We start from the raw sequence: 23,700 nt of genomic DNA on the forward strand, positions 1-23,700 counted from the left end.
GCATGTTTGGTGTTGCGGTAAGACTCACACTCATCCTATTCAAACTAGATGAATGAGGAATAAAATGTGGGCAGGGATGACCCAGGGCTTTGAAGCTGTCAACCAGCCTTCTTAATCGGGACTAAGTACAGTGCAGGAGACTTATGACTTAGTTACCAAACTACTAAACTTTCTTTACGAGGGGCCAGGCTTCTCAAGACACAATTAACTTGTGGATTCACAAGATGTTCTAAGGCAAGCTGGTGTGAGCCAAAGAAGCCAGGGAGACCTTGGAGGGAGCCCCACCCACCAGCCAGGGTATATAAAAGCCCAGGAGCTCGAAGTGACATTCAGTGTTCAGGAGGTCACTTCAGCGAGATACCTGCAGCCCGCTTCCCTACCACCATGTCCTTCATCTGCTCCACAAGAAATTGCTCCTCCAGGCCTATTGGAGGACGCTGCACTGTCCCAGTGGCCCCCGCTGCCACTGCTTCAGCCCGTGATGTTGACTGCCTGAGCGGCATCTATTTGCCCAGTTCCTTCCAGACTGGCTCTTGGCTTCTGGACCACTGTCAGGAGTCCTGTGAGCCTGCGGCGTGCCAGCCGACGTGTTACCAGCGAACTTCTTGCGTCTCCAGCCCTGCCCAGGTAACTTGCTCTAGACAAACCACCTGTGTCTCCAATTCCTGCTCGAGTCCCTGCAGCCGGCCACTCACCTTCGTCACCGGTGGCTGCCAGCCTCTGGGAGGCATTTCCAGTGTCTGCCAACCAGTGGGTGGTGTCTCCTCTGTCTGCCAACAAGTGGGAGGAGTCTCCTCTGTCTGCCAACCAGTGGGAGGAGTCTCTTCTGTCTGCCAACCAGTGGGAGGAGTCTCTTCTGTCTGCCAGCCAGTGGGAGGAGTCTCTACCATCTGCCAACCAGCTTGTGGGGTCTCCAGGACGTACCAGCAGTCCTGCGTGTCCAGCTGCCGAAGAAATTGCTAAGCCAGTGGGAGCTAGTGATGGACCAAGACTCCGTGCCCTGCCAGCTGTTTCCAGGATCTTCCAGCTTGCTGCCTAAATAGCTTCACTACTGGCCCCATTGACTGTCCGATTGCTGGCTGCTAGCCACGCGCCGGCTGCCTTTGGCACTCTCAAAAATGTTCTGGCCAGCACTATGACGATTTGAAGGGTTGCTCCCTGGTGCTGTGTGAACCTCTGGACTTTTCCACCCACAGCCCAGTCCTGGTGCTTTTGAAATGATTTGACCTTGATGCTGTATCTTCTGGCTTCTGCTTTTGTGTCTCTGAAAGAGGGAGCTTGGCTCACTATGTATATCAAAATAAACTTGCATTTATTGGCACTGCAAATATATGTCTCAGCAAAGTTATTTATTTACAAGGATTTTTTTGTTGTTTATGAATCATCCTTTGCTCATTTTTCCCCCCCCCGGAGCCTAGAATATGAGTTCAGCCACTGTGTTCTCTGGGTGAGCAAGGGCTTATCTTCTGTTTTACTTATCTGGAGAATCTTTGGCTTCTTGTGAAGTAGGGTTTGTGAGGTTTGATAGAATGGTTTGTTTTCTCTATTTTCACCAATTTGGTGTGTGTGTGTGGGGGGGCTTACAGAGAAAAAGAAAAGTTTCTCAGGAAACAAGATAGTTCAGAGAGTTGTACAAAGTAACGTCTCTGGATTCGAGGTTTAGAGTCAAGCTGGAGTTCAGAGTTTTACTTAATCAGAAGACCACAGTGGAAACCTTTGAAAAGACCCATCAGTGCTCAGCTGGGATGGGGGAGAAAGAGGCAGAAAGGAAAGGTGGTTTCTTAGTCTTAAGATTCATCGCATCACTTTGGCATTTCCAGCTTTCTCCTTCCCCACTGGCTGGAGGGAAAAACAGGCTCTGAGTCAACAAAACTTCCATACATCAGTCAGCATGGGCAGGAGAGACTTAGAACAGTTTCAGATGCATATTGACTTATTTTAATACTCAGAAACCTGTTGGTTTATTTTAATACTCAGAAACACACTGATTTAATATCAGAGCTTTATTTCTCTCTTGCTCTGATAAAACATAGTGTGCTGATAAACCACCTGGATGGGTGGGGAGTCCACATGCTAACTCCTTTTGCCTTTCATCAGAAAGTGAAAACATCTCTATTTTTTTTTCCAGAATTTCTCAAGGAGACATAGAGGCAGATGATCTCTTCCCTTCTCTTCTCTTCTCTTCTCTTCTCTTCTCTTCTCTTCTCTTCTCTTCTCTTCTCTTCTCTTCTCTTCCCCTTTTCTCTTGCAGAAAATAGCAACACGTGAGGCTCACGTTCTAGCAGCAGTAGACGCCTTTCCTCTCAGCTGTAGGTGCCAAGTGCCCTGTGGAGAATCTGGTCATCAGTCTCATTGTCAGGGCAAAACGGCTTTCTTATTTCACAGATGGTTTTTTTCAGAGCCAAAAATGTATAGATTCCTGGGGAGATGCAATTTCAATTTTTTTTTGTTTTGCTGATTCTACTGTGCAGGCCCCCCTTATCAAAGAGTTGTTTGATATGATTCACATTAATGTCACTAAAGCAAGACTTGTTTTTTTTTTTTTTAACTGCACATTACTTCCATAGTTCCAGGTCCCTTCTTTTTCAAAGAAATACCCTGGCTTTCAAAAATGCTCTGCTTTATTCTAACATAAAAATCACTAGGGGCACTCTAATAGCCCTTTCAAAGCTGTGGTTTACATGACTCTTATTTATAGTTTATTTCTGTCACTTCCTATATGATTTGGAAAACTCTGAGTTCTTCAGAGGCTGACAGATTATTCTTTAAATATGTTTTTATTCTTTATTTTTCAGCTTTCTGGGTTTCAATAAGACATATAAGGACAGAAATGCTTTCTCTTCTTTTTTTCTATTTAAATGGGTAATCAGCTTGAACAATAAGATTGATACATTAATACTATGTAATGACATAGGGTTTATGGCCTTATCTGAACAAACTCTCATTTTGAATTGCTTTTTGGTATAGTGTGAGCATTCAGGGAGTTTGTAGCCATCTTGCTAAGAAATTCCTGCTTTCATTTCTGTTTGGAGAATCTTTTATTCTTTTGTTTGTTTTGGCTATTAGAGCTTTTCTATTTGCAGTCAAACTAGAAAAGTTCCTTCTATTCCTTGCCTTACTTATTAGATAATAAATTCTAAAGTTTCAAAGTTTGTCTTGAAGAACAGTTTCTTAAAAGATACAGCCATGGTGTTTTCTTCCTTTTCTTAGCCTAGAGCCTAGAAATGCAATTTGTATCCAATATCCTATAGCTGTGGGTCAGAAACTTGACTTTTGTTGTTACTTGGTGGTTCTGTTACTTGGTGCCACACTTTCTCACTTACCTAAATCTAAGTTAGCTCATCTGTGAACCAGAAAAAGAAAAAAAAAATAAGATAGCATCTCATGCCTCTGTTTTCGGGAATAAACTGAGATAATATGCGCCCAACCCAGGTCGGAAGTGAGGCATCCCGTCACTTGATACCAAAATACAATTAGTTCTGTCTCCATTTCCTGTTTGCTGGAAATCCTGGCTGTTCCCCACATCTCTGGGGAATCTCACAGAGGAGAGGTCAGGAGATGGTGTCTTACCTCCTTTACTATCTTTGGCTTTGATTTTCTCATTTAGAAGAATTAGATCATTTTATGGCTCTTCTTTCTATTTTATAGCCCGTTTCTGTTCAGAATGCCATGATTCAGACTCTTAACACCACTTTTTCCCTTGGTTATCACTAAATCCACTTACACAGGCACTTATGTGTCTAGCGGACTTTATGGAAAGTTCAGAGATACAGAGGACATTAATGCTTTGGTGATAAAAAAAACAACTTAAATTTGACTAAAATTCTTAGGTGGTAAAATGTACATAAAAGTTGACATTTTAACTATTTTTAAGTATACAGGTCAGTGGCATTACATACATTCACAATATTCTGACACTATCCATTTCTAGAATATTTACATCATTTCAAACTAACGCCTCTTGATCATTGTCTACAGAACACCATCTTCTCCAGCTCAGCACCAATCTCTCCCTCCCTTCCTTTCTGTTTTTTCTTCTCCTTCCTCCCTCCCTCCCTCCCTCCTTCCCTTCTTTCTTTCTTTCCTTTTTCTTTCTTCCTCTACACATTGCGATGCTTTGGATATGGGCTATGTGGTAGTAACAAAAGCTGCTACTATTCCTGTTCTTAGGAAATTCATGGTTCAGTTTGGCAGAGCAAATTTACCAGGTCTTCACCTCTACCATCCTCTATGGGCTCTGCCTTTTACTTCCAGATGCTGTAGTGCTCCTGTCCAATGCACATAAATGCTTACCCAGGTGCTACACCACGTGAGTTCTCTGAAAATGGTGAATATTGCACTGTGTTTCGTATGTGATACCTGCTCATAAAATCGTGATGAAACCTGAAGAGATGACTCACATCTACAAAATCTGACTTTAAAGAGAAAGACATAAAGCTTTTCAGACTCAAAGGAATATATCGAGAATTGGCCAAAGGGTAGGGAATAGTTGATATGTGAGATGCACACTCAGCCTGGTGCCTTGTAAAACTCTTGCACATACACAGATGAAAATTGGCTCTCCTTTCTGATCTTAGACCTGTTTTGTCTCTTAAGATTTTCAGGAAATTCCTATATGTGCTTAGGAAATTGTCAATGTTTGCACATAACACTTTGTGTTTACTTTTAGGAACCTGAAATCTATATTTATTAGAATCTCAAGCTTCAATCTCTCTTATAAAAAGTACCTTCCTCTGTTTTTTTTTTTTTTTTTTCAGTACTGGGGCTTGAACTCAAGGGCATTCCAACTCTGAGCTATACTCCCAGCCCTGTTTTTCTTCTTTATTTTGGAATAAGATGTCACTAAGTGGCAGAGGGCCTAACTAAGTAGTTGCTTTCCTCTGTTTTAACTGCCCGACAAGTATCAATTTTCCAGAGAGATGTTCTAGAATACCATACAAAAGGAATTTTGAAATCTCAAATTGGTCATAATATAATCTATTGTGTCAATTAGACATGATTTGTATTGTATATTTGCTATTATAAAACAATTATGATTGGGGACTGGTGCCCATTAGCACAGATATAAAGCTATTAAAAGCAAACATAATTGCCTTGTGTAGGTAGTTCTGTGCCTTATTATAATAACGAATGATAAAGGTGGCAATATATGTAAGAATTATGTTAATGTTGGTGCCTATGAAAAAGATGATTATGCTTGATCAAGAACCAGATGTGGAGAGAGTAGGATCTGTTTAGTGATACATAGATTTTGTGACTATGTACTTATTACCCCTTCCCACACCCAGAAACTTATTATTTAAATTCCCTCATAAAAAAGTATATCATCATTTGTGCCCTAAACTCCAGCCTTTAAACTAACTTTTTCTTCCATTAAGTAATTTTTAGAAAGTTGGTAATGCATACATTCCTGGGAATCCATCCACTGCATAATAGCATAAAAGACCATTTTGCTAAAATGAAATATTCTTTTGCTAAAATTTCCCATCATCAACCAATTTTTATTTCATGGTTAACGGTGCCGTTCACCATCTTGCAAGTTACCTAGTATCAAAAATTTGTTTTCAGATGGTACTCCTCTTCTTTAGCTTCATGTATTTAATGAAAAAAGAGCTCTTTCTCTTTCCTTAAGAGCAATACTAAGTCTTTTAGTTTTTTTCTTTGCATTTTCTATATATTTACCTAGTAGGACAACTATTGCCTGACATTATGGTGTTATGGTGTGTTTTTCTTTCTTGTCTTATATTCTCTGCATACCTTGTCAGATCTGTCTGACTTAGTTTGCCGGGAATGCCATGACAAAGTGCCCGAAACTGGGTGGCTTGAACAGCAGGTGCTATAATCTATGCATTCTTCCTTTTCTATGTAAATGATAAAATGTGGAAATAAAACTCACTAGAAAGTTAAGCAAATTTCCCCTAACAAAAGTCACCGGAAAGTAAAGCAAATTTCCCCATTGACAAAAGCTATAGTCATAAATTCTGACATTAAGGATTGCATTCATTTTCAAATTGACTTAATTAAAATAAGGAAAGAACTCAAGCTTTTGGGTAGCTCTTGCCAAGACATTAATTCACCGACTCTTATCTCTGGAGGTGAGTTTAGAAAATGTTTCTCTTCTGAAGAAAAGCCTGTGAATGATCTGTAAGCATAGGTAATATTCTTCCATAAATCAGAATTTTTAGAAAAAGGACCATCTTGTTTGAGAGAAGTCACAGGACTTGGAGTCAGAGGGCCTGGTACTGGGATTCAGTTCTACCACACTGACAGTCAGATGTTTAATCTATCAGAGTCTCTGCCCATCCTGTGTAATATGAGGATAGTAATGCCAATGTAAGTATTATCTAAGGTGAGGCTCATTGCTACAAAAGGGATACCAGGCAGCCTCGGTGTTTTAACACAATAGGAACCTACTTCCTGCTCTTAAGAAGTCTTGAAGGGGATGTTCCTGCTCACCACGTAGCTCTTTTCCAAAAGGTGATTGGGAACTCAAGTACTTTCTTTTTTTTAAAATTAATTAATTAATTAATTAATTTTTTAATTAATTAATTAATTAATTAATTTTTATTGGTGCATTATATTCATACAACTTATTGTGGTAAAAAATTTGTGTGTACAAACATGTGCTCATCGCTGATTTAACCCCTACCCAAATACCATCCCATTCCCTCCCCGTCCCTCCCTTCCTTGCTTGGCTTAGTGATGTACCTCTTTTAGCTATTATAGCTTCCAGATCGATGCAGAAGGTCAAAGAGCTGGGGGTGGGTGGATTTTCAACTGTGAAGTTGTTATGAGCCAGCTCCGGAGGTGGGCTGTATGGCTTTTGGTCACAGTTCTTTGGCAAGTTTCCAGTGTTGTGGCCACAGTTAAATGGAAGGAGGCTGGATCACATGATCTAGATGTGGGCAAAGGAAGAAGAGGAAATGGGTTTAGCGAAGAGTCTTACTCATTCTAGCACTGTAAAACTAGTGTTGGATAAATCTGATAGATCGCACTTTCCATCTGCCCACCAAAGAAGCCCTAATTTAGGGAGCAGAATACATAGAAAGAATTCATTCTGTTCCTAATCTGATATATTCAGGGATTGTTGCTAGTGTTCAAAGAGCTATATTTCTAGTACTAATTATTTTTAATTCCCAAAGAAAATGTTTCTAGACAAAAATTGAGATTCGACTCATTGGTGCTCGTGTAAAATGATCTAATTCTGGTAATGGCTGCAATAATTGGAAATAATTTAGATATTTCCAACTTGGAGTGAAATGGGAATTGACCAGGCAACAGCTCCATAAATTAAACTAAGGCACCCAATTGTTGCATTTCCTTCCAGTGAGCATAAGTCAAATAATTTCATCTTAAAGTTATTGAGTCTGGCCCTTAATTTCATCAAATGACAATATCTTTTGTTAGAGCCTGGAGTTTGAAGAGATCTTAAAGCTAACTAATACGATTCTCTCTTATCAGGATGAAGGAATAAAAAGGCTGTGATTCAGTTGTCCAATTAAACACATTTGGTGAAGGAACCATTAACCTGCCTTTAATTGAGTTTTCTTAATATACATATAGATGGTTCAGATCCTGTGACTCTGAATTCACTCTGATGCTCTGATGGGCTGCTACGTAAGAAGATGGTTCAGGCCAATCATGTGTGTTTGTCTCCACTCTCAGATTCTGTACTCTTGGTCTATAGACCTTTCTAACTCAGCAAAAAATCAGTTGTTCTTCTAAAACCCACATGTAATAGAGGGTTTTGTGTTTATGTTTGCTAAATCTGGAAACCTTGTCTGGGTACACAGAGGGAACTGCTTTTCCTTTAGAGGGATGAGGGGCATTTGAACCACAGTGTCCTGGCCGACTACTTCTGAAGTCTGCCTGTCCTGTTGGGTGTGACTGTCACAGCCCACAGGCTATAAAGTGGTGTCCTGAGGATCAGCTGCATAAGACTGAAGACATGTAAACTGGTGTGCCATCTTCATCGACAATCCTGCTATATCCTGTCTCACCATCCATAGCCCAGGACTGATTTCTTTTCTTTTATTGATATCATTACATTGCCCAGGCTGGCCTTGAACTCACAACTCACCTGCCTCAGCCTCCTGAGTGGCTGAGATTACAGGTCCATGCCCCTGTCCCCGGCTACTTCACAAGATAGTACCACCCCTTGGCTGCTTCTAATTTTCACTGCTTCTGCTTTTGATCTTTTTAAGTAATTAATTTTAGTATGTGCAGATCCCATTTGGGGGCAGGTATTTTGTTTAAACATACACTAAAAAGTTTTTGTTGCTTATCTGGAGTTTGAATGTAACTGGGATACTCTATTTTACCTGTAAAATTCTTTACTGTAAAATTCCACAGTGGAATAAAAAAAGCATCCTGTGGAGCAGATATTTGGGAAATTCAGGTCAATTTAATTTAACATTATTTGTTTCCTTACTTTTTCATATTTTTAATATTGTTGCCATGTATTAGGAATTTCTGCTAGAGGGACATACTATCCAGTGGTGTGTGTGTGTGTGTGTGTGTGTGTGTGTGTGTGTGTGTGTGTAAAGCCATGTAGCTCCTTTTTTTTTGGTATTCTATCTCTAAGCTACACCCTCAGTCTTTTTTATTTTTCACTTTGAAACAGGGTCTCCATAGGCTGCTGAGAGCTCACTAACTCACTGAGACTGAGGCTGGTCTCCAACCTGCGCTTTTCTGGGTATCACAGGTGTACACCACCATACCCAGCTGAACGTTTTGTCTGATAGTGCCTAGTGGGACTATTGTTCTGTGACAAGCGTTTTGGAAAAGAATGGCTCAAGAAAGAAGCCTAGACATTGGATTCTATTCTTTTTCTAGTGCACAGTAAGGCTGAGAAGAATAAGATGGTCACATGACTCTTCAGAGCAGAAATGAAATATCCATGTGACTCGCCCAAGAACCAGGGCATCCAAGTCTTGACCAGTCACTGATATATTTTAGCTCTACATTCTGTGACATGAAGGGTTAGACTGGCTGCTCAAATTCTTCTCTAATTCCAAGTTCAGGTGGCCAAGCTCCAGTGTTCCGTATATCCTGCTAGATTAGCATGTCTCAGCCGTGCTTTATAAGAGCGTGTCTCCCTGAGATTCCTGGAGGCCATCCATGTCTTCAGTGCAGTGGTAATTGAAAATGCAAAATACAGTTATGAATAGATATAGCTGAGTGAGCTGTGGAAGGTTCTGAGGAGGAGGAGTTGGGCCTTTCAGAGTGATATGTGATATAAGAATGCCAAATAAACCAATTGCAAGCCCCAAGAACCACTGGCATTTTAGGATAGTTTTCTGATCTTTTATTTCCTCCTAAAGCATTTATTTCCAAGCAGACTCTATCAAGTGAATGATTGTTTTAAAGATGCTGACTGGTCTCTTCATGGTCAGGGGTAGAATTGATGGTTTAGAATTATGATTAGATTCTCCTCCTCCTTTCTTTCTTTTATTTTTCACTCGATGGCTTTATTTTTCTCATTTATCCCTTAACTTTGCATATCACCCAGAGAAGAAGTGTATGAGATGACCTTGGGAGATGCACTGAAAAGGAGTTCCCAGTGACTCTCACGTGTACTCGGCACGTTTAAAATTAGGAGGCACTAGAGTGACTTGACAGTTTAGCTCAATTGTTCAGTTAATTACTCACCCATCCATCCAGAGAATACGTATTGAATATCTGATAGTAATTGCACAATGCTTCTTTCTTGTGAAGATTAAAACAGAGAAAGGAAGCAGATACATGAGTAGCCAGATCACACGAAATAAAAGCCATCACAGAGGTACACACATAAAGCGCTCTGGAGCTATCGAGTTGGGAGGATCAATTTTGTTCTGAGATGGAGATGTTTGGTATGGTTTTCTGAGGGGAAAAAAATTGAATTGGTTCTTAAAGAAACATAAGGTCCCAAGGCCCCATTAGGTAAAGGGAGATGTAGTAGCTTGGTGATGTAGGGTGGTAGGGAGGAGAGGAAGGAAGCTAGCTATGAATTGAACAGTAAGCCCCAAATTGTGGAGACACGAATGCACAGAATGTGCTCAGAAAACAGTGGTTTCCAGTTTGGCTCTGAAAATATTGTGTTGGGTGGATGTTACGGAAAGAAAATGTGAAATGTAAGTCAAGGATATCTATGGCAGGCATTTTGAGTGCCATGGAATAAATTTGTTCTTTTAATGAAGTAACAAAGAGTTGTGGAAAGGAAGAACTCTCTTTACCCGATAAGCAGAGACGTAGAATGAGTTGAAGCTTTAAGATGGCCTTAGCATTTCTATCCCAAAGTGAGATCAGCTAGTCTCAGAAAACCAAGGGTAATATATTTTCTCTCCTATATGGGAGCCAGAGAGAGAAAAATAGGGAACAAAAGTGACTTTAGATAAATGAAGAGAAAGACCAGCAGATTAGTAGAAAGAGACCTGGGGAGAAAGAAGAAGAGGGGGAAAGGAGGCTTAGTGGATGAAATGGTTCAAATAATGTTATATCCATTTATGAAGTTATCATCACTCACTAATGTGGATAGGGAGGAGAAGCAAGGAACAGGGCGGGGTAGAGAAGGAAACACACCAGGTAAAGTGTATGTGTACGATTGTGTCACTTAGACACTCACTACGATGTATAATTACAATGCGCCAATAAGAGTCTATAAAAATACCGAGTCGATGCTGCTGCCCTTACCAGGAGAGGGAACATGGCTGAAGGGTAATGAGGTGTGTTACAGGTAATGATTTTCTTGAGAGCTTACTGCGTTTCCAGAATCTGCAGAACATACAGTGGGTATGGCCAGGTAGCAATCAGACCTTTAGGTGTGTAAGCTGTGCTGTTCTGACATGGATTTTTCTGTGAGTAAAGGGACAGGTCTGATGAAACTCATTGATATTTATATGGAGACTGTCTCCTTACTGAGTTCTGCATCCAAGTGTCTCTCTCTCAGTAACCATGCGAGATTGGTTCTGTGAGCCTCCACCTGATGGATATGAAAATCTGTGGGTGCTCAAGTCCCTTATGTAAAAATAGCATGATATTTACATAAAATATGCCCACATCTTCCATATATTCAATATTCTAAATCATCACTAGGTTACTTTTTATAATCAATATAATGTAATACAATACAATACAATATAAATCCTGGGTGCATAGCTGTTATACTATGTTGTGTGAGTAAGAATGAAAAGAAGAATAGGTCCATACATGTTCATTACAAATGCAAGCTGAATGTGGTTGCATACACTTGTAATCCCAGCATTTGGGAGGCTGAGATGGGCGGATCATGGTTTGAGTACAGCCTCAGCTGCTACTGAGTGAGGACCTTTGCAACTCAGTGGGACCCTGTTTCAAAATAAAGAATAAATAACAGGGCTGGGGGTGTAGATTGGAGGTAGAAGAATGCCCCTAGGTTCCATCCTCGATACCACCAAAAACAAACAAAAACAAAAACAAAACAATCAAACAAAGCAAAAACAAATGTAATTATCTCTTTTCTTTAAAATATTTTTTTTCTGAGCTTGGTATCTGATGTGGACCTCTGGATACAGAAAGATGATCATGTTTCTGGTAATCACTTGCTATCTCTAGAAAGAAATGTGCGTGACTTATCTCACAGATCATTGGTATGGTTTAGATACTGTGAGTAATATAATGTATTAGGTTGACTTGCTTTGGCTGTGACATACAAAAGCAACAGGCTGATAAAGTGGCAGCCATAAGGGGCAAAGGCAATCACTAAGCCAAACATGAAAAGGAAGAAGACAATGGGGTGGGGAGTGGGGAAGGACTAAATGAGCGATACGTGCATGTTTGCCTCTACCATCTTGTGCCGCATTGAGATGTATGAAAACAATGCACCAATAAATAAGAAAAAAAGAGCACTCCTTTGAGAAATACCTAAAGCATATGAATTTAGTGGCTTGGTGCTTCCTACTCTTGGATAATGTAGTAAATTCTTTATGTAATTTGTTGCAAATGCTTTAATTCCTGTGCAAAATTAAGTGTATTTCTTAATGAGCTAGAAAATATTACCACTTAAAATTAGGGAAAGAAATTTTTCCAATCAATTTGTATACATGTTTGGAAGAAAGGTCATTATGTGGAGGAAAACTTTTTTTCTTGTTTTATTTTTAATTTTGTTTACCATATAATAATTGTACATATTTATGGGTGTAATGTAATGTTTTGGTACACAGATGTATTGTGTGATGATTAAATCATGGTTGTTAAGCATATTAATTATCTTAAAAAATTATTTCTCTGTAGCAAGGACATTTCAAATTCTCTCTTTTAGTGATGGGCCAAACCTTTTAATGAGGAAAAGAATATAGTTGATCCTAGGTAGAGGGTGGTGTCAAACTCCAAGAACTGTTCTTTTCTTACACCCTAACTTTGCCTCCTGACAGAAAGTCAGAACTCTAAGGAAACTTGTTTTTGGGTCCTTAAGGGACCCATAACTTGCCTGGAGTCTTGGCCTTGGACTTTTTGCTAAAGAAGAATAAATGATTACTGGGGAAGAAGTTGGTACATATGACAGTAAATGGGCAGAGTCAGATTCATCACTGGAATTCTCTTCCCTAAATCAACTTCTGAGGTGTATGGCTTTAGCTCTGCAAGTTACGAATCAGAGAACAGAGCTATGGTTGGGTCTGCAGGCTGTGCCATCTTGTTCTGTTACAGCAGCTCCTGAAATGCTTGAAGTAGATTCTTTATCCTCAAGATCTTTGCCAGTAGCTTGAAATTTAGATTTCTACAATATTGTCTCCTGTCCTTGTGTGCGTCTGTGCTAAGGTTCCAGGTTATTTACACAGGATATAGTTTGCCTAATATTCAAAGATAGAACTATTTTCCTAAGTTAAAGAACATTATCATTTTTCCTTTTACCTTTCCATCTTTTTGCTTTCACAGTTTCTGTGCATTATCTTCTATTTCTTGATAAAATAATGGCTTAGGTGATATACCTGGGCCCTATTGTTGTTTATTTGAGCTCTCTAATATAATGCTCCTGATGATGGCCACTTGCTCATAGAAGAACATTTTCTTTTAAGCCCTTAAAGGAGTTATTGCACAGGGGACACACTCAGCCAGGAAGAAGAACAGAATTACGTCATTTGCAGGAAAATGGATGAAACCAAAGAATATTATGCTAAATGAGATCAGCCAGTTCCATAAAGTCAAAGGTGGTATGTTTTCCCTCATTTGTGGAAACAGGAAATAAAAGGGACTTCAGATAAACGAGCAGGAGTAGAAGAGTGCAGGGGTATTGAGAGAGGGAGGTGGGGATGGAAATAGGAGAAATGATGAAGGAAACAGGTCAAATAGTGCTATGTCCATATATGAATGTATCACTAACACACAAGGAGAGGAGACGGGGAGAGAATGAAGTAACTCATCCCTTCTCTCTTCTTGGTTCTAAAAACCTTCCTAAGTTAAATAAATTTGAAAAATTATATCAAATTTTCCTGCTGGCTACATGAAAGTTAGGCTAGTTTCTTTCCTGTAAATTCTATCTTAGCCTTTTGCTAATATACATGTGCTAATATATATTTCTAGGTATGAATTATTATACATTCTAAGTATTTTTCCCCTAGAATATGTTCAAGGACTAGGGTCCTATGAAATATACTCTCTAAAGCCATTCATTAACAAATATATTCATTAATAAATATATGTATATAAATATTTATGATATATATTTGTGGTATTGGGGATCGAACCCAGGGATATTCTACCACTGAGCTACAGCCCCAGCACTTTTATCTTTTTATTTTGAGACAAAGTTTTGCTAAGTTGCTAAGGCTGGCCTCTAACCTGTGTTCCTTTCTGTCTCAGCCTCCTAAGTACTGGGATTATAGGTATACACTGCCGCATGCTGCTATGCATACATTTTTTAAACCTGGCATTCTATTTTGATTTTCTAAATTGATTTTTTTTTTTAGTTTTTAAGATGAATCCAATCAAAATATTTTCAATAGTCATGTATAAAAATAGTAGATATTTATCTGGGTAAGGAGGTATATACCTGTAATACCAGTACTTAGGAGGCTGAGACAGAAGGATCACAGGTTCAAGGACAGTGTCAGCAACCTAGTGAGGCACACACACAGAGAAGATTTTTTAATTTATATTTATATTATCCCTATAATGAGTATCCAGGTTAACCATGCTATATTCACACTTTTACACATATTCAGATGTAGCTCCTCTATTAATCAACCTCAGCCTTCTTCCTCTCCTATCGTTCCATTCTAGCTTTGCTGAGATTTCCCCTCCATTATCTGGAGTCCCTCTGGTATCCCCACTACTCCCTAGCTTGGGCATATTAGAGAAAACATATGTCCCTTCACAGAAAAGATATTTTAAACTTCAAGTTTCAGTCTTTTCCTGTCCACACACAAGTGTGTGTGTGTGTGTGTGTGTGTGTGTGTGTGTGTGCAACCAGTTTTAATTCTGGAATATTTTTTAAAATTTCCATATTGGCTAAATACTTTCTGATGATGCAAAGATGAGGTTAGCAGCTGTTGCTACTTCTTTTGTGGAAAATAAAAGATATACCAAATTGCCTAGAATATCATATTAAATGGATAAGTAGGACAGAAGCGTAATGTATTTTGGTATACATGAATCATGAATGCAGTTAAAGTTCAAAATTGGTAAAATTTTAAGAAAGTATGACCTTTACTTAGACACTCATAATCTTATTTTATACTCATTATCTTATACTATTATAGGAGCTGGCTGAAACAGTTACCTAATTATACAATATTACCCCAAATTAATATTCTTGCATCATTATGACCCCTTACTCAGACTTTTTAGATCTTTATCATTTCCTAAACTCAAAAAAGTATAATGGATGGGACATTCAAGGCTTTGAGAGTTACTCATGGACAGTGTAGAAAACATAACAGCAGAGGTGAATCTATTTCCATCTATAAGATTTATATAATGATACTCATGCTGCCTAATTTTTAAATTTAATGTGCTATTTAAATGAACTAATATGTGAAGGGCACGTGTAAACATTGAAACAAATTGTACACGCAAAGTACTGTTATTGATCATCAAAATCTATTTTTCTTTTTCTTTTTTTTTTGGTGGTACTGGGGTTCCTGGAAGCCCTTCTGCCTCTCGGCTACACTCCCAGACCTATTTTATATTTTTGAAACAGGGTCTCTTAAGCCAGCGCGGCTGGCTTTGAACCTGCGCGATCCTCCTGTCTCCGCCTCCCAAGCGCGGGGATTACAAGCGTGCGCCACCACGGCATCAAAACCTATTTTTCTTACTCAGGCAATCAATCTCCTACAAAATCACAAACTACTTTTCCAGTCTACATTTGACCACTTGCTTGTGTGACTAGGACAATTCATTCAAAAGATACAACTATTTATCAATGACTTGGGCTTTCATACTTGCATTAACCAGGTTTTTGTCATTGTGACCAAGATACCCACCACGAATAACTTAAAGGAGAAAAGGCTTATAGTTCCATAGGCTTCGAGTCCAATGTCTACTGGTGCCATTGCTTTGGTCCTGAGGTGAAGCATATCCTTAGGGCAGAAGGGCAAAGTGTGTGTGGGGGGCTGGGTGGACAGGTGCTGAGCCCATGGAAGCCAGGAGCAGAGGAGAGGGAGGGGAGAGTCAGAGAGAAAACTCTCCCAGACATACCCCCTGTGACCTGTTTCCTCCAGTTAGGTCCCACCTCCAGGTCAGCCATTCAGCTATCAATAGATTAGTCCATTAATGAGGTCAAAGCCCTTCTACCAATCACTCCCCCTAAGCCCCACCTCTGAACACTGCTGCACTGGGATTAAGCCTTCAACACAAGAGACTTTGGGGGACACTCTAGAACCACAGCATGGCAATACCTAAACATATTTTCTAGTTAGCTCCTTTTCTTCTTGAATTTCCATCCCCCTTCAAAGAGGCATCGAAGCATTTCAATGATGCCTTTTGTGTTAGTTTTCTAGGGATGGTGTAACAAACCACTAAAAATGACATCGCATAAAACAACAGAAATGTGTTATAGTAGTGGAGGCCAGAAGTCTGAAGTTAAAGTGTGGACGTGGCCACACTCCTTTGGAAGGCTCCTGGGGAAAATTCTTGCTTCTAGCTTCTAGAGACTTTAGATACTCTAGCTTATAGTAGCATCACTCACGTCTCTGCTGTGTCCTCTTCTATCTCTCTGCCTCCTCTTTTTCTGAATCTTATAAGAATTCTTGTTCTTGGATATAGGGGCCACTTTAAATCTGATATGCTCTCATCTCAAGATTCTTAATTATACTGTCAAATATCTGATTTCCAAATAAGGCCACATTCATGAATACTGTGGGTTAGGGCTAGGATGTTTAGGGGCTTCTCTTTGACTATACTTCTCTTATTCATCCAGCCTAATTTATTTGACTAGCATTACATCTAAGTTTAAATCTTGTGCAATCTAGAAATAGCCAGGAGGACAGCATTCACAATGAAACAATTAAAAGGAAAAATCGCAAGAACCACGTGTAAAAATTTTAGCATTTGGCTTTTTCATTTTTTTTTTCTACAGCTACTTTCCACATAAAGAGGTAGGGCCATTTAACTCTTCACCAAAAGATTTACATGAATTATTTAAATCCCTCTGTCCCCGTGCTAGTGATATTTAACTATTTTTTTTACAACATCAGAGCTGGAGAAATTGTCTCTTTTTAACAATTAATTGGTAAGATAAAACTATATTTAATTGTAAAATAAGAACTCTTTAGAAATCATTATGGCTTAGCAACCTAATTATTAGAAAAAAGAATATACTATAACACTCGCAAAATTATCTCTGAGCTGGGTACAAATGAAAAACCAAAACTTTACATTAAATATTTGCTGAGATAGTATACGATTGCATTAGACCATCAGAGTAGTTATTCATGCTTATTTATTCATTTTTAAAAAATATATTGATGCATTGTAGTCATACATCTTCTTAGAGTACAAGATGGTGGAGGCATACATGCTTATGCACTATGAGCTCAGCATTATTGAAATGGCAGATAGAACTTCTCCTTTCTAAACATCCTGAACCCTATGCTGGGCTTGTCCCTCTCTGGTGGCAGGAAGGCCCAAAGAGTAAAATTATTTCAAAAAGCCACCAATTTATTCACAACTGGAGACATTTTCAAAACCCTAAGAGAATGAATTCTCTTTCCTGTGAAGGATCTCCATGTGAAGAGGATACTAGTTTCAACGATGAGCAATGAGTATCATAATTAATTTGTTTCTTTACACAGTCTGCTCCTGAATTACAGATCTTGCTGGTTCAGGGAAATCTCTTAAAGTTGCAACCCATATTATAACCTTAAACTTTACTATTTCACAAACTTGTCCCAAATCTTTTTCTTTTCAGTCTCTTTTCCAGGGTACAGCTAACCAGAAACATACTCAAGAAACCACGTGGTTTTCTTTTTTCATTTTTTATCCTGAAATACAGTGAGAAGTTGTTCAGATAGAAAGAGAAAATGAATGGTTTCTGGCCATTGGTGATGAAACCCCTCATAAATAACGTTTAATGCTTCTCTTGTTCTTAGTATGAGAAATTAAGAAAAAGAAGACCGTGAAACAGGTGAAGGAGACCTGGCCTAAGTGGAGACCTGTAAGCCACACTAAAGTCATATCAAATTCCTTACTGAAGTGTAGAATTTTTATTTACATGCCTTGAGAGTAAGATATTACAGGTGAGCATCCCGAATCAGAGAGTTCCAAATCGCAAATCAAAAACTGTCGAGCACAAGCATGACACCACAAGTTGACAACTTCATTCTGCATGCAGGTACACTAAAAGTATTGCATCAGATTATCTTCCGGCTGTGTGTATTAGGGATATATGAAACATAAGTGAATTCTGTGTTTAGACTTGGGTCTCAGCTCCAAGATATTTTTATGTGTATGAAAATATTCTGAAATATAAAAAAAATTGGACACACTTCTTCCCTCAAGTATTTCATATAAAGAGATATGCAACTCTGTATTAGTTTAACTTTGGGCGTGTAGTTTTGAACATTTATTTACATATATTATTGCTGTTTTTTGTGGTACTGGGGACTGAACCCAGAGACATTCTTTTCTGAGCTACATGCTCAGCCTTATTTTACTTTTTAATTTTGAATCAGGGTCTCACTAGGTTGCTAAGGGCCTCACTAAGAGGCTGAAGCAGAAAGATCAGAGTCAAGGCCAGCCTTAGTAATTTAGTGAGATCCTCAGAAACTTAGCAAGACCCTACTTCAGATTAAAGAAAGAGGGGTGCTTGGGGTATAGCTCAGAGGTGAAATGTCCCTGGATTCAATCCACAGTACAAAAAATAGTTAGAAAATCATTGTAAAACTTTTAAGAGGACATTTTATTTGTTTTTATCTGTACTTTTATTGGAGCATCGTCGTCTCACACCGTAAAGTGGTTCAGAGTGACAGGGACATACATGCACACAGCACTTGCTGAGCTCCCAACACTCCTCCCCACTCTTCCCCTTCCCCACACATGATACTGAGATTGGTATTGGTGATTTCACATATATAAATAAAATTACTGGAAGTATTTCCTTCATTAATTCTTCCTCCCCCTTGACCTCCTAATCCCCTCTTCCTCCCTCCACTGGGGTTTCTTTTTCTTTATCTAAGTTGCTTCTTTTGTATCCTGATTACTCCTTAGCATCCACATATGAGAGAGAATGTATAACTCTTCACTTTCCATGACTGGCTAATCTCACTTAACATAATGTTCTCCAGGTTTACCCATTTTCCTGCGAGTGACTACATAATTTTGTTCTTCTGTATTGCCGAGTAGAATTCTACTGTGTGAATATTCCATAATTTCATAATCCATTCATCTGTTGATGGACACTTCAGTTGGTTTCATAATTTGGTGGTTGTGAATTGTGCTGCTATAAACATGAATATGAGCATATCACCATAATATTCTGATTTCAGTCCCTTTGCAAAGATACCCAGGAGTGGTATAGCTGGAGCATATGGTAGACCATCCCCAGTTTTCTGAGGAATTGTCACTGATCTTCCTAGTGGCTGTACTAATTTGCAATCTCATCAACAGTACAGAAGAGTTCCTCTTTCTCCATATCCTCACCAGTACTTATTGTTGTTTGACTTCTTAATAATTGCCATTCTAATTGGGGTTAGATGGTATCTCAGTGTGGTTTTTAAATGAACACGTTTGTGAACCCTGTTGATGCAAATGATAAAATAAGCTAAATACAAAAATAGTGCCCCTTGCCCTTGGTGTAGATGTCGTTAATGATGATGTGCATGTTATCCTTTATGTTTCTTGGTATATTTATGACTATTCTTGTCAAGACCACAAATCTGGTCAATGTGCTGTTGTAAGCTCTTACTGGTAAACTTCCGGTTCTTACAGGTGTGTGATATTGTTTGCCCTGGAAGAGGGTGGGGTGGGAAGAAATGTCTCTTTCTTCAGATGTCATAAATTTAATTTAATAGAAGAAAACCATTAAAAACATTAAAGTAATATCACCATGATGTCTGAGTACAGATGCCTGGTGTACCTGGAAAGCAAAGAACAATGACAAGAATAAAATGATATCTAGTTCACTGAAGTGTTCAAGGAAGTGGAATGGTGCTGGGGTCCAGCCTTAGCAAGAGTTGAGGTTCATGTGTTGGTGAGAAGAGAGCCGAGGTCGAATGAGAGAAGATCTGTCATATGAGACCAGGTTTAAACTTCTCTGCTTTATTAAGGATTTGTTATAATATTATATATATATATATATAATATTATAATATATTGTTATAATATATTATATATATTAATATAATATATAATATATGATATATGATATATGATATATGATATATTGTTATATATAATATATAATATATAATATATAATATATAATATATAATATATATGATATACATTATATATTATATATAATATATAACAATATAATATATATATTGTGTATATATATATATATATATATATATATATATATATATATTCTTTTTTTTTTGGCAGAAGCAAAGGCATAGCCATGCGAGCAGGAACTCCAAGGACAGGAAAAGTTTTTACAGACTCCAGGGCAGGGTGCCAGGCATTTAAATAATCATAGAAAGTATGTTTTGTTTTATTTTGCAAGGCTGACTTGAACTTAATCTTATACATTGGCCCAAACTAAGGTCAGTTTGAACTTAATCTTTGGTCTAAACTTTATCTTTGGGAAAAAAATATTTGCTGTCTGAGTCTCTCACAAGCCACTGCCCATCAATTTTAGTTATAATGCTTATATATAAAATTTTTAATTATACATATTGATCCAAATAATCCTAAAATAATTTTTTGAAGAAGGAAATGCTAGACATACATCATGGGGGATCCACACCTTTGTGGGTCCCCTGATCGAGCTTTCTCAAGATCTGCACGAGATGCTGTAGGAGAATGGGAGTGCGGCAGAGACAGCGAAGAACACAGGGATACACGATTACTTCATCAAGAAGGGCGCTAAGCACACAGCATATACCTTTATCCCTCTCAGGATCAACTCTGAACTGAGACTTTGCTCGGCAAGAAGATGTCAAGAAGGATCGCCCTGGCAGTCCTCACTCATGCCATAGACATCTGAGGCTTTGATCGCTGCAGAACGCTGCCTCTTTCACAGCACCTAAGCTCAGTTTGGGGGCCTCCGAGGTTGACATATTGATTGCTTCATTGTTCTATAGAAAGGGACCAGTCCACACCATGCCCTCCCCTCCCCAGCCTCTGGTTGCATGGCGTCATCTTGAGATCCTATGTACCTAGGGTCCTATGAAGCAGGCAAGCAGCTATCCCCAGAAGCAGTATTTACCTAGCCCTGTGATCCAGGTTCAGGCCCTGCCCACCTGCTCATTGCCCCCAAAAGCACCTTAATGATTTGGCTACAAAGAGGATCAGAAAATGGCTAGAGAGCCCTGCCCACTTTCTTGCTGCTTGGAAGCAATCAAGCGGTCCTACCTATGCTCTCACTGCCCTGGGAAACAGAGTTCACCAACCCATGATTACAGCAAGGAACTGAGCAACCTTTCTCAGAGGTAGGCCTTCTGGAGGCAAGTAGATGACTCTATTAACTATCTCATGCCCCCTAGAAGCAATTGGGCAGCCTGTTCTCACCAGAAGAAAGTCTTTTACTATGTTGAGTCTTCTTTTGAAATCATAGAGGCAGCTCTATTTTGAAATCATAGACCCAACAGATGCATAAACAGCAATGTAGACATGCAAGAAGTATGGAAAAGCAAGTTCATATGATGTTTCCAAAGAAACACACAAACCTCCCAACAACAAACACCCAAAGAACAGAAATTGATGGGTTGTTTCACAAAATATTCAAAAGAATAATTTAAAGAAAATTTAATAAAAGAATAGTGATAGGCAATTTAGCAACATTAGTAAGACAATTCATGATATAAATATTGAATTTAGCAAATTGATAGAGATCATAAAAAGAACAACAAAACAAAAGCAAAAAAATAAAATAAAAATACACTTGATATTCTCAATAGCAGACTAGATTAAGCTCAGAAATTCTTGCTTCTCTTTAATCTAGTCTGCTATTGAGAATATTAATTGTATTTTTATTTTATTGAGTATTTTTAAATAAACCATTCAATTTTAAAAAAGAAAACAAGGAAGAATGCTTTCGAGACATCCCATGTTTATGGATTACTCAAATTAATATTGTCAAAATATCTGTATACCTAGAACCATGTACAGATTGATTTATAATTTTTTTTTTTTTTGGTGATACTGGGGTTCCTGGAAGCCCTTCCACCTCTGGGCTACACTCCCAGATGTATTTTTATTTTTGGAAACAGGGTCTCCTAAGCCAGCGCTGCTGGCTTCGAACTTGCGCGATCCTCCTGTCTCCGCCTCCCAAGCATGGGGATTACAAGTGTGCGCCACCACGCCCAGCTGATTTATAATTTTAATCAAAATACAAATGACACTCTTCACACACATAAAAAAATCCACTCCTAAAATTTTTGTGTTACCATAAAGGCCATGAATTGCCAAACAAACCTATCCTGAGCAAAACGAACTATGCTTGAAGCATTATTATACTTGATTTTAAAACATACCACAAAGCAATAATAACCAGACATCAAGGTACTGTATGAAAATAGACACGCAGACTAGCAGAACAGAGCAGAGAGCCCAGAAATAAAATTCTGTATTTATAATCAGTTAATTTTCAAGAAGGCATCAATACCATACTTTGGATTTTAAAAAGTTCCTTCAATAAATGGTGTTTGGAAAGCTGGATCTACATTAAAAAATGAAACTAGACCACTTCCTCTATCATGTGCAAAAATCGTCTAAAAGTGGATTAAAAGCTTGGATGTTAGGCCCAAAGCAGTGATGCTACTGGAAGAAAACACGGGGAATAATTACTATGACTCTGGTTCAGGCAGTGATTTTGGGGTTGATCTCAAAGCAGAGACTAGAAAAAAAAGAAAATAGGCAAATGAGATTATGACAAACAGAACCTTTCAGATAGGAAAGGGGGGAAAATCAACCGAGACAGTCTAGAGAATGAGAGAAAAAATGGCAAACTATTCATCCAATAGAGGGATTAAATCTGGTATATGTAAGTAACTCAATAGAAAAAACCCAAATAACTTAATTTAAAATTGGGAAAATGGCTTAAAGATACATTTCTCAAGAGAGGATATGCACATTGCCAAAAATCAATATGAAAAAGCCCTCAATATCATTAATTGTTAGGAAAAATTCAACCCAAAGCACAGTGTGTGCAAACTAAATAATTAATAATACAGGATATTTTTAAATATAAAATAAGTATTATATTCTCCCCTCTTTCTGGAGGAACACCTTGCTTTAGATTATTTATTGAGTAGTTACAACTATATCCATAGTTGTATCATGGTACAAATGCTGGAACATCTACGTCTCTTGCTATTGATTCTGAAAACTCTGTGAAAGGTGGGAGAGACTTGTTTACTTGCTAGCTTTATTTTGGAATATGTGAAATGGTATTATTTTTATTTTTTTGCAATATTGGTAGTGGAACCCAGGGGCATTCTACCACTGAGGTACACTCCCAGCCCTACTTTTTATTCTTTATTTTGAAACAGAGTCTCACTGAGTTGCAAAGGGCCTCACTAAATAACTGAGGCTGTCCATGAACTGCAATCGACCCTCATGTCTCAGCCTCCAAATGCTGGGATTAAAAGCGTGTGCCAACACTCCTGGCTTGGTATTCCTAATTGTTAGAAAGCAGAGATATGTTTTACTGCAGTCATTCTATTTCTATGGAAGAGATCTTTCCAATTCTGTCCTGGAGGTCAGATACTTGGTTACAAAAATGTTTCTTCCTAAACTTAGAGTAGATTTAATTTTTACATGTTACATTTTTAGGCCATTTTCTCTGTTTTTAGTCCCATATTATACCTTACATTATATAGAATATTTCCAATTATATACTTACCCTTCTAATGTTTTAGTAAGGCAGATTAGAATCACCCTTGATGGTCTTTCTCATGAACTTTAATACTTACACTTTTCTATATCAGCTATTATCTTCCAGCCAATATAGTAATATATTTTGTCCTCTGATGGCACCAAAATACTTGTTTTTCTTTATTGTGTCATTTAAATCCATTATTGTCGATCAAATTTTCTTACTACCATTTTTATGGGCTTTCAGAAGGGAAATAATACACA

At 38.3% G+C, this 23,700-nt stretch overlaps 1 protein-coding gene across 1 annotated transcript; it reads left to right on the forward strand.

Annotated features, from left to right (window-relative positions):
* Positions 1–384: 384 nt before the first annotated feature.
* Positions 385–963, forward strand: KRTAP11-1 (keratin associated protein 11-1; the record flags this gene model as incomplete). Its single annotated transcript, XM_080695944.1, has 1 exon — positions 385–963. The coding sequence occupies one exon, from the start codon at positions 385–387 to the stop codon at positions 961–963; it is 579 nt and encodes a 192-aa protein (XP_080552070.1).
* Between the last annotated feature and the right edge of the window lie 22,737 nt (positions 964–23,700).

Source organism: Muscardinus avellanarius, assembly GCF_963383645.1.
Source record: "Muscardinus avellanarius genome assembly, chromosome: 5".
Classification (NCBI taxonomy): Eukaryota; Metazoa; Chordata; class Mammalia; order Rodentia; family Gliridae; genus Muscardinus; species Muscardinus avellanarius.